Source organism: Nestor notabilis, unplaced genomic scaffold, assembly GCF_000696875.1.
Source record: "Nestor notabilis isolate BGI_N333 unplaced genomic scaffold, ASM69687v1 scaffold32246, whole genome shotgun sequence".
NCBI classification, from domain to species: Eukaryota; Metazoa; Chordata; class Aves; order Psittaciformes; family Psittacidae; genus Nestor; species Nestor notabilis.
Genome location: NW_009933889.1, coordinates 5,375 through 20,825, shown reverse-complemented (window position 1 = coordinate 20,825; position 15,451 = coordinate 5,375). Strand labels below are relative to the sequence as shown.

Here is a 15,451-nt window from a genome sequence, read left to right as displayed (position 1 = left end):
TCTATAGACAGTGGTTTTAGATGTTAGTGAGAACTTTGGTTTTTTCCACCTTGAACTTTGAGGGATCACAACACTCCACATTGTGCTTTATGAAGTAGGTAGATTGATGTGGTGGGGTTTTTTTTTTGTTCGGGGTTTGGTTTTTGTTTGTTTGTTTGTTTTCTTTTGTGTTTTGTTTCCTTTTTGTTTGGTTGGTTTTGGGTTTTGTTGGTTGTTTTTTTGGTTGTTTGTGGGGTTTTTTGGTGGCTGTTTGGGGGGGGCGTTTTGTTGTTGTTTGTTTGTTTTTTGTTTTTTCCCTAGGGTTATAATGTAATTCTGTAGAATATAATGTTTAATGGTGGGGTTCGACCCCTGAGGAGGATGCTTTCAGCCTTTTCTCATAGTGGAGCAAGCTTCCCATGCACTTTGTGGAAAGCAGTCAAACACAGAGCTTCTTGGTGTGCCAGAAGAAAATAAATGGGAGAGTTCTGATTTTTTTAATTTTATTTTATTTTTTTTTTTTTTTACTTTTTTTTTAACTTCTGTCTTCCTACTGCTGGAAGCCTGAAAATGTTATTGATCAGGTCAGTTGTTATTTTTTCCCTATTAAGATCAGTTGAAGAAATTCCCTTTCCCATTAGCTGCAGGCAGGCTGAGCACCATAGTCACAGCGTATGTTCCCCTTCCCCAGATTTCTGACAAGTAGGTGCTTGTTTAAAATAAAAAATTTTACCTTGTTTGCTCAAAGTAAGATGCAAATAAGTAAATGCTTCTTTCTCCCAACTGTCTACGCTTTCGTATTTTAGAGAGCAACTAACTTAATATCTTTTTTTTTTTTTTATTGTTAGTCTATGGATGTGATTTTCAGCTTATGAGGAATATTTTGAGCTGTTTGATGCCAACTATGAATTTTAAGTGCAGAAAAGAAACCCATAAAAATTAATAAGCCAACCTCTGGAATTTTTTCATGGGTGGAGTAGGATGTTAATAGCTAGTTCATGATAAATGCTGCCAACAACAGGCAATAGGAGGAAGAGGCAATAAATCACATGAGCAGGTGAGATGCTGGTGGCAGTGCCACCTGCAGCAGAAAACTGCTTTCTCCACAAATCTTTCCTTCAGTTTGAAGGAAAACCAGACATTGTTTATTTGTCATGAACATAAGCATCAGTGTAATTTTGCTTCGGATCCATCTTGATGGGAAAGGAAGCAAAACCTTTTTTTTTTTTTTTTTTTTTTTCTTTCAGGGAACGATGCTTTGATCTTGTATCCTGTAAGCATAAAGAGCAGTTATTTTGCATGAAATTAATGCCATTAGTGTGTTGTCTGCTGTTAGTGGTTTGCCTCTTATTAAAATCCTGACACTCTGCAGATGGTAAAGGCAGAGCTATTGGAAGAGTTATATTTGATCAATAGAGCTGAACTTTCTTCCCTGGAATCTGTATTTTTTTTGTGATCTATATGATTATTTTTGTCTCTTTTCTTGTGGTTTCCGAGCCAGATACGGGTTAAATTTTCATCTAAATTATTAGCTGAGCTCATCCCCACTCTGCAGTCACATACAATGGTGAGTTCTCTCAAAAGAAAATAAAACCAAACCCAACAAAACCTTAGGTGGATGAGAGACTTCAGCTGCAGACAGTGGGTCTGACCCGGAAAGGCTATGTGCTAACTCTTGCTGGGATGTCTACTTGGGCTTCTTAGCTGCACCCAGTCAAAGCAACAATGTGGTTGCTTCAGAACTTTCTTGCTCTTTGCAAGTCTAACCATTTGACTTGATATTATGTTTGCCTGCTTATTTTATTGTTGGTTAACCAGTTTTCTTTCCTTTATCTTGTATATGATGGGATCTCCGCTAGACAGAGGTAACGGTGGGGGACAGTTGTGTAGCTGGACCCTCGTGTGGTGGTGTTTGTTGGTGGTTTTTCCTAAAACCATTCCTAAATTCAGCCTTGCTTTCACCATGCTTGTGTGCTTGCATGACTTGGTTTCTGTGGAATAACCTCATCCACGCCTACTCTCCTTTATATTAATTTCATTTTCCTTTGTGTGTGTGTGCCTTCTCTTGCTATGTTCTTAAAATGGGTCACCAGTGTGGATTTTCTAACAGTGTTATGGATCCTTTTCAGTCTTTGAAGGCTCTGCAGATCAAAGAGACTTGGATTTTTGGCTTAGTAAGGGATATGAGCTGATAAAACATATGTGGAATATTCTATTAAAGCAACATGTTGAAAAATAGCTGGAGCAAGAGAGAGATAGAGATTGAGATTGGAATCACTCCCGGTCCTCCTAGTGATCCTGCTAAACACACTCCTGAATCATGTGTTTGTGATAAGTTTGATCATACTTTATAGTAATGTGAAATAGTTCTTTCTTGGCTACTGCAACAACAGAATATAACTGCAATGCTATCAGTGAAATACAATAATGTCCTTTTTGAATCCTATATTAAAAATCTGATTTTTGTAACAATCTCAAAAGATTCAGACAATGTTAAGCAAAATAGACATAGTTTTATTTATCTGTATTTCAGCTAGGCTAAACCAACTCATTGTGCAATTCCTTATCCCTTGTTGAGATGGGGAAGCACTGATCTTTGCAGAGCATTTCTGACATTTGAAGGCTGGAAAAGGTCCACTGAATATGAATGGAGATAGTAGGGTTGTGTGTATGTAGAATGGCTTGTTGGTGGTAAGGATACAAATAAAGCCTTCCATTTCTCTGTTTAATTGATTGCTTTATTTTGTCTTTCTGGGCTGTGGATCGGATGAATAAATAGAAATTATCCCAGGAGCGAGAGAAGTTTGCTGATGAGGACAGCATATTTTATGCACTTGGAGAATGTGGACTCATTTCTTTTTCTGACTACATCTTCCTCACAACGGTCCTCTCCAGTAAGTACAGTGGGTTTTATTCCTCTGCAGTTACTGCTTTTTTAAGTTTTGAAGGTTTACAAGCAGTAAGTTTGCTGTTGTTGTCTACATACATTTCCTTAAAAGGAATTCCTGATTGCTTGAAATGCAGGCTGAATGAATAATTTCTGTTGCTTCATCTGGTTTAGACTTAGCTTCAAGTGGTTCAGAAATAAAAGCAGATCGATGACTTCTGAAGATTTCTCATTTTCGAATGTGGCAATTTTTTTTAATGAGTCATTTGACCTGCTGTTTAAAACCATAAATGGAGATGTGTTCTTGAGTTGTGTTTGTATGATATTCTTGTATTTGGATGAATACTGCTTTCCAGCTCTTCACTAGTTAGCAATCTGTTCAAACTCTCTTCTCTAGTTGCATTTTCACTTGGGTAAGCTCAGACTTGTGCATGATGTAATCTGATGTGGAGACAAATTAAGCTGTTTACATTTCAACAAGTATCATTAGATACCTTCTGTCTTTTCACCCTGCTGCACTTGACTTGCATTTGTGATATTTCTGTGATCTGCTAATCTGTTCCAGCAGTCTTCTGCACTTAAAGTGCTGACACTTAAAAGTTTGCTTTGTTGGCAAGAAACAGTGAAACTGAAGCCTTTGGTAATGTTAAACGGCATTTCTAGACTTTCTTCATGGGCAAAAGCAAGCTCAAAACCCTGCAGGGCTTCTGTAGCTGCTTGGAAGGTGCTGCATCACAAAGCCCACAAAAACTCCAGCCCTGTTAGAAAATGTTGGGTAATGGTTTATATGCCACTGTCCAAATAAGCTTGAGACATTTTATTTTCAGACTTTCAAAAAAAGAAAAAAAAAAATAGAGTAAACTTGGCCATCTAATCTTGTGAGTATCATTTCATGGTGACCTTATTATAGGACTTAACATGTGGAACACTTCCTGGTTTACTATAGACCCTCATTGCTCTGTGCTGTTCAAGGGAGTCAGCTGGGTAATTCACTTACGTTTTATAAAAGCAACAGGTGCTTTATTTTTTTCCCTGTGCTCTTGCATACTGTAACATGGACAAATGAGAGGTAGCTCTTCATTTACTGAGGATCTGTTACCAGGGAGAAGCAATGTTCGAGGTCTTGTTTCTTGGCAAAGACATGGTGGGGAAAGACATGTATGTGAACTTCATGTTGTGAAAGCAGAGACAGAGAGATAAAGCTACTAGTTCAAGGCAGGGAATTTGTTTTAGGATTTTAATCTGCCCCTCTCTTTTCTCTCTCTTTTTTTTTTGACTGAGTTTCAGAACTGACTCTTCAGACTTTTGCCGTTCCTTTTTCTCTAGCCTATGCAGAAATTATCTAAGGTGTTTTCACTTTTGTAACGAGGGCTTCTCATCTGAGTCTCCATAAGTGACAGTGAACTCCCAAGCCTGTAGTATTGCCTTACTCAGTGTGGTTTAGAAAACGCTCATGCCCTTGGCTTTATGGCTTTGCTGGTAGTGAGTAGTGCCCTAATCAAGTATTCAGGGTGCAAAATTAATTTCAAGTGCTTCCACAGGCAGCAGTAAGAGAAATTGTTCTTGCTTTGGTTTAATTTCTTTGTTATGCGAATAAAAGAAAAGGGACCTCCTTGTGTTATAGTAGCAGCCAGCCTTGGTTTGGAGGGCTGCACAGGAGGGACAAGTTTTTCTCCTCTTGTTCTTAGGCTTTTAAACATATTCACAATCACTGGGGAATCAGACTAACAAGAGGAAAAGGAATTGAGTGGTGTGTATTTTAAGGAATGATGTGAAGTGTGGGCAAGGAAGGAGCTTTCAAAAAGGAAAAACAAAAAGAGAAGAAAAGTGTTCTGGGACTTTTAGGCTAACTTTTAGGTGTTTTGGAAGTTTACTGAATGGTTACTGAAGATGGAGGAATGTTTCTAGAGCCTGCTATCAAACAGTGATTCCCCAGAGGAGGAGTTTTGATTTCATTTTTAAAGTATTTGCTTTTATAAAAATAAAGCTCCCAAACAAACCTTGCCTTGTGGCTAGATAGAAAATACACTGTTATGCCACACTGGATTACTCTCCTACTAGTAAATATTACCTTCCAGGAATACTGTAGTTTATGATTTTATTTTTTTTTTCTCTGGGTGATAAACAAAAGGGAATGAGGAAAATACATCTTAAACCTGACAGTTGTTTTTCTCACTTTGTTGTTTAAATAACTGGAACACGAAGAAGCTATGCAGACAAGAATGAGCTGTAGATTATATCAAATAGCTAAAAGCCACTAATTATTGAGAAAGGAAGGTGGTATATTGAGGACTAAAGCAGGATAATCCGAAGTGGGGAGTGTGAGATCAGGTCGTGGGGGGAGGCAGTAGGGAGAGGTGCTCCCCTGCTGTGCTCAGAAGTAATAGGTAGAAATCGGTTGTCTTCTGGTCTGGCTTATTGAACTCAAAACTAATCATAGAATCATAAATTGTTTGGGTTGGAAAGGACCTTAAGATCATCTAGTTCCAAACCCCCTGCCATGAGCAGGGACACCTCACACTAAACCATGTCGCCTAAGGCTCTGTCCAACCTGGCCTTGAACACCTCCAGGGTTGGAGCATTCACAACTTCCTTGGGCAACCTATTCCAGTGCCTCACCACCCTCACTGTATAACCTCTGAAAACAGGAAAACCAAAGGGCCCTGTGTTACTGTGCTCCTCGGGAGGGTTGTGCCCAGCAAGTCTGCTGAAATGGCTCCTGCCCGTCTCTCTGGCTCTACCAAAAGCACTGCTGGGCTTTGAGAGTTCTTCCCAAAGCTTTCCGCTTAATTTATTTTTGCAGCGTCAGCTGAAGCTCTCTTCAGTTGTATTCTCTGAAACGTGGACCATGTGGCAGCTGCCAGGGAGAGAGAGGAGGAGAAAGGGCTGGAGGCTTCATCTGTATGTTGCTGACAGAGAGCTGTCTGCATATTGCACAGAAAATGAAGTCTGTCACTGTATCTTATTTACAAGTGATTTTTCACTCTAGCACTGTCTGTTCTTGTCAGTTGCCATGTTTCTGTGAAAATGTATTTTTGAAACAACTAATGAAATAGCATTTAGCAGCTTCAAAAAGACAGCTTTCTGTTAAAGGCAATGAGAGCTGAGCGGCCTTAGGGATACCTCATGGTTTCTGTTGCTTCAGTTGCTCCTTGTTTCTTGGGGCAGAGATAGAAAGATGAGCAAAATATGGGATAAGCAAAACGTTGATAGGATTTCCTCTGCATCCTTCAAATGTCATAGGAAAGCAAAGACATCACTTCCCCAACTGAAGAAGTTTTTGCTTTTGAACTTGCAGAACCGGTGGGGGAAAGAGAGAAAGAGCTTTTCTATCATCAGTGACTGCAGTTTCAGAGCAAATGTGGTCCATTGTCCAGGCTTGCTAATGCCTACTTGATTAACAGGTACCGAAGGGAGCTGGGCATTAAAAGAATAAGTCAGCATTGTTTCCATAATTGGATTGTCGCTGGACTGTCCCAGCCATGGAAGGAGGGTTAAATAGCATTGGCTCAAGCCAAAGTAATTAGTCTCTTGCTAGGGCTTTCGGAGCAGACCTCCGGGTTCTTTTTTCTTCTCCTGTGGATTCTTTCTAGAGCATGGCATGCTGCCATCCCTTACAAGTACTAGCCTGCAAGAAGCTTCTTGCCTAGGATAGATTCACTCTTCTTGTTGTTGTTCTTTTCTTTCCCCTGTGTAGGAAATACATCCCAAGCCATCTAGCTCTGGGAATTATTTTCTGGTCAAATACTGAGCGCTGTACAGGTCCCTGCAATGCAGTTGGCACTGCATGTTCTCCCACACTGCTGCATGCAGGCGATGTGATCTCCAGGATCTGTTTGCACTGTGGCCATTTTGAATATGTATTGCTGGCTGACACAAATGTCTTCAGTCTCATTCCCTGCCACGGGTGAGATCTGTTATCTTGCAGACAGTGTTTTAATCCTGTGAAGCAGCACTAAATGCTGTAGGGCTCATTTCTTCAAGAAAAGGAGTTATAAGGTTGCATTAAGTTTATTGGATTTTTTTTTTTTTTGTGATGCTGTTCATGTTAGTTTTATCTTTAATCTTTCAAGACCCTCTGTTTACTTACATGCATATATGTGGGTCCATCTCATCTACACTGTATGGTGCAGAGATGTCTTCAATACCTTTCTGCTAGCCCCGTTACTGATGTGTGGGATTTCCAAGATGTATCTGAGCAGCACAGAGATCCTCTTCCAAGACATGTCCCAGCTTCCAAATATAAGCCTGGGTGCTTCATGTCAGACTGAGGTCTGTCTGGCTCAGCATCCCACTTCTGCCATGGGCTGGTAGCTGTGCTAAAGGACAGAAACTGGACAGATTGCTTCGAATTGGTAGTTTGGGATTTTCCCAAGCAGAGCTTTACCTCTTCAGTTTGAAACCCTAGGGAATAGGATACTCTACCACCCTCTCCGCATGCAGTCCTTCCCTGTTCATCTCTTCATCCCTTGCATTTGCATGGTGTGATGGGCCAGTGGATCTCCACCAACTTCCTGTGTCAGAGGACAGTAAATTTGCAGTGGGAAAGGGCTACTATGCACATATCACTTCTTAGCCCGATTGAAATGTTCCAGAATTATACTCATTATTATTTCTATAGGACTAGGAAATAGAGTAGCCATATCCCAGAACCTACAGATGTTTGGGGTGTTCTCTTTCTCCAGGGGTTCCCTGGAGGGTGCAGTTTCTAATGACCTTTGTCTGGAGCTGCCATTTCCACAGGGGTTTTTTTTGTAGGTCCTTATTTCAGGGATGCGTGTAAGAGGGAATCTTGATTTCCAGCAATGTTCTGAGAGTCATGTGGTAACTGCTGTGAAGCTGTTGAAAGGTAAGTCTTGTATGCCAGCTGAGGCACATTCTTGTATCTCTGAAACTGAGGCGTATGTTTGACACCGACGTTAAAACCAAAATACAAAATTTGGTGTCAAAATTACACAGTCTCTTTGGTTGATAAGCTAACAAGCAAAATAGAGTGAAACAGCAATAATATTTTTTCTTTAATTTTTTTATTGGTTAAATAGAAGGAAGATGAAAGATGAAAAATGACATTAGCTGGGACATCACTCAAAGGAAAAATGTACTGCATGCTTGGCATGAATTTCTGTATCTGGAGGTAGCAAACTGTCATGGGACAGATTTCCAAATGGTGGATCAGAGCATGTCTTCGCATCGCCAGTCCTTTAGCTGTTCCTTATGCCTGTGTCTGATCCATGTTTTTCTGTACAAGATGACAGTTTATTATTTTGACAGGATTTTACCTGTCAACTGTACTAGTTAACCCCTTATTTGCTTTCTCTTGAGCACCTGATACTGTCTCTGGTGGCAACATGGGCATGTGCAGCTCAGTAACCTTGGAGCTTGGTACTCCAGTTGAGCTTGAATCATGTGCCTGGATTCAAGCATGTGAACCCCAAGCATAGATTCAGAGTGAGGAGCTAACACAAACTTAATTTCTCTTGGTCTAGGTTGTTTAGAGCCTTTCTTGCAGTTAGCAATGGTCGTATTTTCAGCCATCTGTATTCTATGGATAGTTTGTTCCTTATAAAGCTTTAACTGTTAAAAAAAAATTAAAAAATTAGAGCATTTGGAGATGCATTATGTGAAAGCACATCATCCTGCTTTTCATTACTGGTGCAGATGCTAACAATGAACTAGATGCTGATGCTGGGCTGCAGGCTGTGGTTTTGTAAGAGTGAGCTCATCTATGACCCTGATTCTTTCCTTCAGACAGAAATGTTCCAATTCAAAAAGGTACAGAAACATTTCTCAGCTAAAATACTGCTGTGCAAAGTCAGATAGAATAATGACCGTTTTGATTCATGTAACTTAAGGGGGTGGGGAGGGGAACTTTGATTAATCTTTGGCTGGAGGAAAAGGTAAGCGCTTTTTTTGATGTTGTGGCCTTAAGAAAAGAAAAAATACGGTTATAGCTGCAAGGCTTGAACATCCATCTCTCTAAATGAAAATCTGTCTCTGCTTTAGGAGAGGACTGTGTTAATTTGTAATTGATTGCGAAGAGACATTTTATTAGTTTCAGGGTGTTACGGGTTTTGTACGTACATTTTTCTTAATTTTGAGAGAGATGAGAAGTAAGTATTTGTAGGATGTTTAATTCCTAATGACTAACTTTCCTCAAAATAACTCCCCAGCTGAATTCTTGATCTTTCTTGCCACACTGGAGTTGCTTTGGGCATTACTGGGCTTTGGGATCAATAGGAGAGGCTTGAGCTGTTTTGTTTGGATTCCCAATAGAAGATGAGAAATTTCAGGCTTTTCAAAGGAGTAGCCAGAAGTATTACATCCTTTAGGTAACATCACCAAAACCCACCCTACTTTGTCAAAGAAATTCTCAACTACACCTGAAGAGAGCAATGTTTATTCTCAAAAAGGGTGTTAAAAATAGTTTTCCTAAAACATGATACCTCCGCTTGAGGTGGGTGTTCTACAGACAATTTTTGTGCACAACCATGTACTGCATGAGTTGCAGTAGAGTCAGAGGGAAAGACTTGTTGAGAGGTATCTCTTCATGTGTGGAGTATTGAGCTTGGGGGAAAGAGAAGAGCAAATGAGCACAAAAATAGTAAACTGTGGCTTTTCTCATCAGTGAGCATTTACTGTCTTTCAAGAACGCATTTCTTCTGGTGATAGTAAATGGCAATAAAGAGCAACAGAGTGCTACAAATTGGTCCATTGAATAATTGAAAACAGTTGAAAATTACATAATTGATTTAAAGATGCCTCATCAACCTATCTAATCACTCAGGTTCCCTGGGGCTTTATACTGATGGATTGAGTGGGGTTTTTTCAGTATGGTCAGTGCTGCTGTTATCATCTGAGTGTCTGGTGGAGGTTGCTCATCTTTGTAATGTTACTATGTGGCTTTGCTTTTATTATTGCCTTTCTGTTCCATGATATTTTATTTGAACAAATGAGTTAAGAAAAATGTTAATTGCCCTTTGCACCAACTCCCTGGTTAGTTGAAAAGCAACTTGGTGTGTAGAGCTGATGGACCTATGGAGCTACAGAACGATTTCAACCTGATCTTTCTAGATACAGTTACAAATATCTCAAAGCTAGGAATAGGTAACTCATCAGTTGGCATTGTTGTGGGCTCCAGTACTATGTTTTCATTTGTGTTAATGATTTGGAAGAATCATTAGGAAGTCATATCCTTCTGAACACCTACAGACTAGAAATAAAACTAGAAAAGAAACTGCAGTTGCTCTGACCAGTTCCTGACTCATTGCCCAAAGGAAATGAGATGCAATGAAAGATCTTGATTCTTAATAATGTCGAAAAGGATGGCAAGGAGGTAGCTTGCAAAATCAGAGAGCTGGAAATGCAGCAGAGCACTCAGAGAAAGTGCAGAAGTGGTTTTCCCTTGTAAAGACAGGCATTACACTGTTATAAAAGCAAACAGTCCTTTAAGTGGTTTTAGGAACCCTTGTGGGAGGAATATTGCATTAATTTTGATGCATTTTAACTAAGGAAGCAGTGGGGAAATTTAGAGACGTTGAAGTCAAGAATGGTAAAATTGGGGAGCAGAATAAAAGGTGGGGGGAAGGCTAAGTTTAGCTAGGCAAACTGGTATCTGCTGCTCTTACGGTCTGCAAGTTCCTGAAAGATGTAGTACAAGAGGAAGAAGAGAAATGGAGGTTATACAGGCTGCTGTAACCACGAGTAATGGGGCAGGATGGGCCAGGGGGGGCATCTTTCCCGATAAATCTTTAGCAGAAACATTATGCCCAAGAGGAGAGGCAGAAATCATCTTGTTTGGGACCAATAAATTCAGGGACATGCATCTTAATGAACATTTCCTCCTGAGCAGGAGTGGGATGAGCTAATTGTCTTTGGTGCCCTCTGGTTTCCCTGGCTCATATTCACATTTGTTGGACGTAAGTGTCATTACAAGTAATTAGAGTTAGATATGCAGATCAGAGGAAGAAAAGGGCTGTGTCCCCTGTTAGGTAAAGGATTGAAGTAATTAAATTTGCCAATTTAAAGCTACTTTCTTTCCTTGTCCTTAGAAAATACTGACCCTGCAGACTTTTGATGCTGAACTGTTCATTTTAATTTTGCAAGTGGTGTTCTCCTCTGAGAGTTTGATAAACTGCTCTTGAAAATCAGTATTAGACAAGGGAAAGGAAGGAAATGGACTTTGGGAGGGGTAAGTTACATATCTCACTTTCTCTGTTCACCCTGTCTGTGTAAATGGGACATGGTATTATGCATTTCCTTAAAGAGGAGAAGGGAGGGCACCCACCAAAAAAAATATGCACCAATTTTTAGCAGGAGTAAAATATTTGCCTATCTCACAATATGCATCATTGTACCCTGGCAGAGAAAAATGGGGGAAGAAAGATGAGATGTGTGAGTTACTCTTTTTCTAGTATCTTGTAACTAATTGAGAGTTTTGCATATTCCTACATAGAGGAAAACTTTTTCCATGCAGCGCTAGATTTTGTGGCTAATAAGAAGAAATTGCACCCAGGCTTTCATGCAGTACTTGCAATTCAAGTGAGTAACATTGGATGTGTTATTTAAACATTAAGAGGGTAGCTGGAAGGTGCTTAATATTTCTTATTTAATATAATTGGGGAATAAATCACTGGAAATGATGGATGGATACGGAGGAGGCTTTTTATATAAATTCTTTTAATTAGATTGCATCATTGGAGAGATTATGAAGTTGGTGTTGGGGACAGCCGGTACCCCTGATTATAGCTCAGCTAATGCAGAATTAACAAGGGGTGGTGAGCAAAGGTCTCATCCCAGCAGGCAGGACACAGAAGCTGAGCGAGGAGGCACGGCTTCTGCTGCAGGGTTGTGTAGGGGTGACCCACCATGTGCTGCTGGAAATTGCTGTGGTTGTAAGAAACATTGCTTATCCATGTGGTGTTTGGAATTTAAAACCCCAAAAAGTGGCATGAGGAAAATGGAAATCCAGAGATGACAACAGCAGGACTATATATCAAGTGGTTAGCAACAGGCTGTTCATGCCATTGAGTTTAATGTTGTTATACATCTGTTTAAGGCAGAAAGTGAAAATGTGATCTCATTAACGTTTGCTGAATCTTTTAGTGATAAAGTGCTACAGTTTATTATAATAAGGGAAAAATATGATGTAAAAGTCTCCTGGCCTTAAGTTGGAGTTCCAATGTACAAAATCAGTTCAGTTAATTCCGTATTAATTACTTTTTGTCTGAATGATTCCTCTTTGCATCCTCCCTTCCACCCCCATCTGGGAGATGCCTTAACACAGAAGGGCGGTTGCAGAAACTCATTACTTTTTGAGCATCTACAAGAAATACTCAAAGTTGATTGCAACAGATGAGGTTAAAGGGGGATGAGCCTCGCCAGTGATCTACATCCTCCTGCCAGATTTGAATATGGAAGAGCTATCTTCAGAACAAAAAAAGGGGCTAAGTTTTAATTATCATTTAAGACTACAGCCTAAGCACTAGCTATAGCCTAGAGGATTCCCTAGAAATCCCAGCAAACACCAACATTCCTGTAGGTGGTATGTATTTGAAAGCAGCAGAGCAAGATAAATTCTCATATGTTAGGTTAATTTGGAAAAAATTGTGGCAGTGTGGTGTAGCTTTAAATGGTGATGCGTTACAGAGCCAGAAATGGAAGTGTACTGAAATTCCTTGGTGGGATGCTGGGGAAAGAATGTGGTTTTGCTGTGATGGGTGGCTGTGAAGCAATGCTTTTGCAGAGTTCTGGCTAAATAGGCCATGACAACATAGACTAAATGCAATGAAAAATAAGGTACCACACTGTCTTGGGTGCATCTTAGCTGGCGTGTTAGCACCAGCTCATCTGTTACCTCAATGTCATAACTCAACTGAGACAGAGTTGGTAATGATTTGTTTAAATTTGTATTATGAGACAAGAGCTAGTCTGAAATAGAGCTACCTGAAGTACATGTCTGCTCCTCACCCACCAGCTGCTTCATGAAGCATGGAGAGTGCTTTGCAGTGCTGGAGGAGTGTCCTCTGGCCAAACTGGTGTTATGCTTTATGAAGCAGGCTGAAGCTCTTGCTACAGCGTCATCTTCTATTGGTTGTCAGTGGAAATGTCAGATGATGTCTTGTTTTTTTCCACCTGTAAATGTAATAAATTTTCTTCAAGAAGCATCTCCTCCTCCCAACCTCCTTGCTGAGACCTTTGGTAAAAGTAGCTCCATGAAGCTTGTAGCTAGATGGAGAACTGCACTTTCATATTAAAATTGCAAGAATTGCAGAAAATTGCATTTGGATAAAGTAATTCTGAACTTGTTCTGGTTTTATTGAGCTTTTGTATCTTCATTAACTGGTCTTTGTTTTGTATTGTGTTGTTTTCTTTTTATGTAGCTCCCCAGAGGAATTTTGAAATTGCCTTTAAGATGTTTGATCTGAATGGTGACGGTGAGGTGGACATGGAAGAGTTTGAGCAGGCAAGTTGAATGACAGGTTGACTTCTTAATGCTATGGCATCTTAGTCATAAGTGCAGCACTCCTCTACAATATCTTTGTGATTTATTTTTATGGTTAGTGCTGGTTTACATCTTTGCCTTAGTGCCCGCCTTTGTTCTTTTTGTTTTTTTAACTGGATATTTCAAGACAGTTTTTCACTCAACTAGGACAACTTTAAGTATAAACTCTGATTTGCTATGACTTTGTCACCAAGGTATCTTTACAAGATGTTACCTCCAAAGTAGATCAAGAATTTTTTTCACTCTACTGATGTCATAGGATTTTGATCCTGTTTTCTTTCGCAGCTTTTATTGCATTCCTTAATTTTGTTTGTCTTCAGAGAATAACTAGGATCAGTCTGCTTCAAAGAAGAGTTTGGCCACTTATTTCAATGTAATCTAAAAAGCGTTATTAGGGGTTTTTTTCTCCCCCTACTACTTACAAGGTTTCATCAGCAGGGAGTTTGATGGAGGCTTGTTAATGAGCTTAGCCTGCATGTCTCATACTATTGAGGTCCTCCTGTAAGCTGTAGTTTGTGATGGTGTTAGAGTGAGAATAGATTGAAGACTGAAGCTGTCAGTGGAGAAAAGATATGACCTCCTGAGGCAAAAGGTATGGTTTTCTTGCCTATGAAGAAAACAGCCTTAAGGTTTTGGAAACTCATAAACATCCTGAAGTCCCTGAATATTAGTGAAGCTCCCTCTGTGTGCTACTTACAAAAGGAAAAATAAATGCATTTGCAAACAAGGGAATTGGCCAGTTGGATGGAAACTCACCATCTCTGTCACCAAAGAACAAGGTAGAGGAGATACACCGCTAATCTACCTAATATTCATGTGGCCCGTGGCACTTCTGTGATCCCAGAGCTGTATGTTTAATGGGCAAGTGGAAGCTTCTGCTTCTGGGCAAAGGAAATGATACTCTCTGGTTAAAAAAAATAACCTGCCCTTGCCAGGCTTTTTTACACTGGAGGACATCCATATTTGGAGAAGGTGAAAAGCTGTGTGCTGATATCTGAGAACAAAACAGCCATGAATAATCTAGTCACAAATTCTTACTCATGGGTTGATTGAAAGACTGGTTAACTTCAGAAGAGCCCTTAAGAGGGCATGCGTGGAGTGCTTGCTATAAATGGGAAGAACTAGTGGCAAAGCAGGTCCATTAAATTAATTCCCCCTTCTAATCTTTTGCAGTCATCCTCCTTAAATTATTACCTGAGGGTATGATGTCGTTACTGTGAGTTTGCTCCAGAGCTATATAGCTGGTGAACTGTATGTTTTATGTTTTTTTGCAAACTTTGGAGAAGAATGGAGTATGTTTATCTCCAATATGATATCCTTTCACTTGACAGTTTGTAATACAAACCTAGCAGTTCGTTCTTGTTCCTTGAAGTGCAGATTTGAATACACAGCTGTGTCCAGGTTATTGTGCTGTTTGACACTACCTCCCTACAAACTACTGATTTAGCTATAAAAAACTGAGTTTCCTGTTTTCCCAAGTGAAAAAAAAAAAAATACTGTTCTTCTTTGTGCTTGCACAGTGCAGGAATGTAGCACTCCACTGCAGCGATCTGATAATATTTAACTCGAAATGTGTTTTAGAGTAGCTACTAGTGTTCTAGAGTGAAATCAATTATGGAGGTAAATGAATTCAAGAGAAGTGGGGAACTGTTACCCACCTACTAAAAATGTAGTGACACCAAGGTATGAGCGCAGGTGTCATGTTTGGCTTTTTTATTAGCCATTTAAAGTAAGAATGCTTCTTGAGGTGAATGTTTCAGAAGTGCTATGAAGATGAAGGTACAAAATTGGATTAAATTATCTCAAATCATCTGGTAGGCAAAGGGACGTTATCTGTGCATTAAGTCATATAAAAGTCCTTAGAAGTGGAACATATTTTTATTAAGCTCGTTACATGCGTCACTGCCTCTGTATAAGGGAATAAAATTCCTGGGTAGCATCAGAATATTTTGGTGAAGACTGATCTTCCAGAGCTTTTGAGTCAGAGAATGAAGGAGCTGTTTTGGAAAGTGAGAAGCAGCTGACAATACCTTCGCAGATACCACTATAACTGATTTGCTGCACTTCCGAAAGAGAATCAATAG

The 15,451-nt window shown here is 39.8% G+C and overlaps 1 protein-coding gene across 1 annotated transcript in view; it reads left to right on the top strand.

The window, feature by feature from the left end:
- LOC104407725 (calcium uptake protein 1, mitochondrial-like) overlaps positions 1-15,451 on the top strand; it is a gene marked incomplete at both ends in the record, with an annotated part of 31,910 nt that overhangs the window by 11,460 nt on the left and 4,999 nt on the right. The window contains 2 exons of the mRNA XM_010017078.1: positions 2,759-2,873; positions 13,246-13,328. Coding sequence (XP_010015380.1) covers positions 2,759-2,873; positions 13,246-13,328 — 198 coding nt within the window. The remainder of the gene's footprint in view (positions 1-2,758; positions 2,874-13,245; positions 13,329-15,451) is intronic.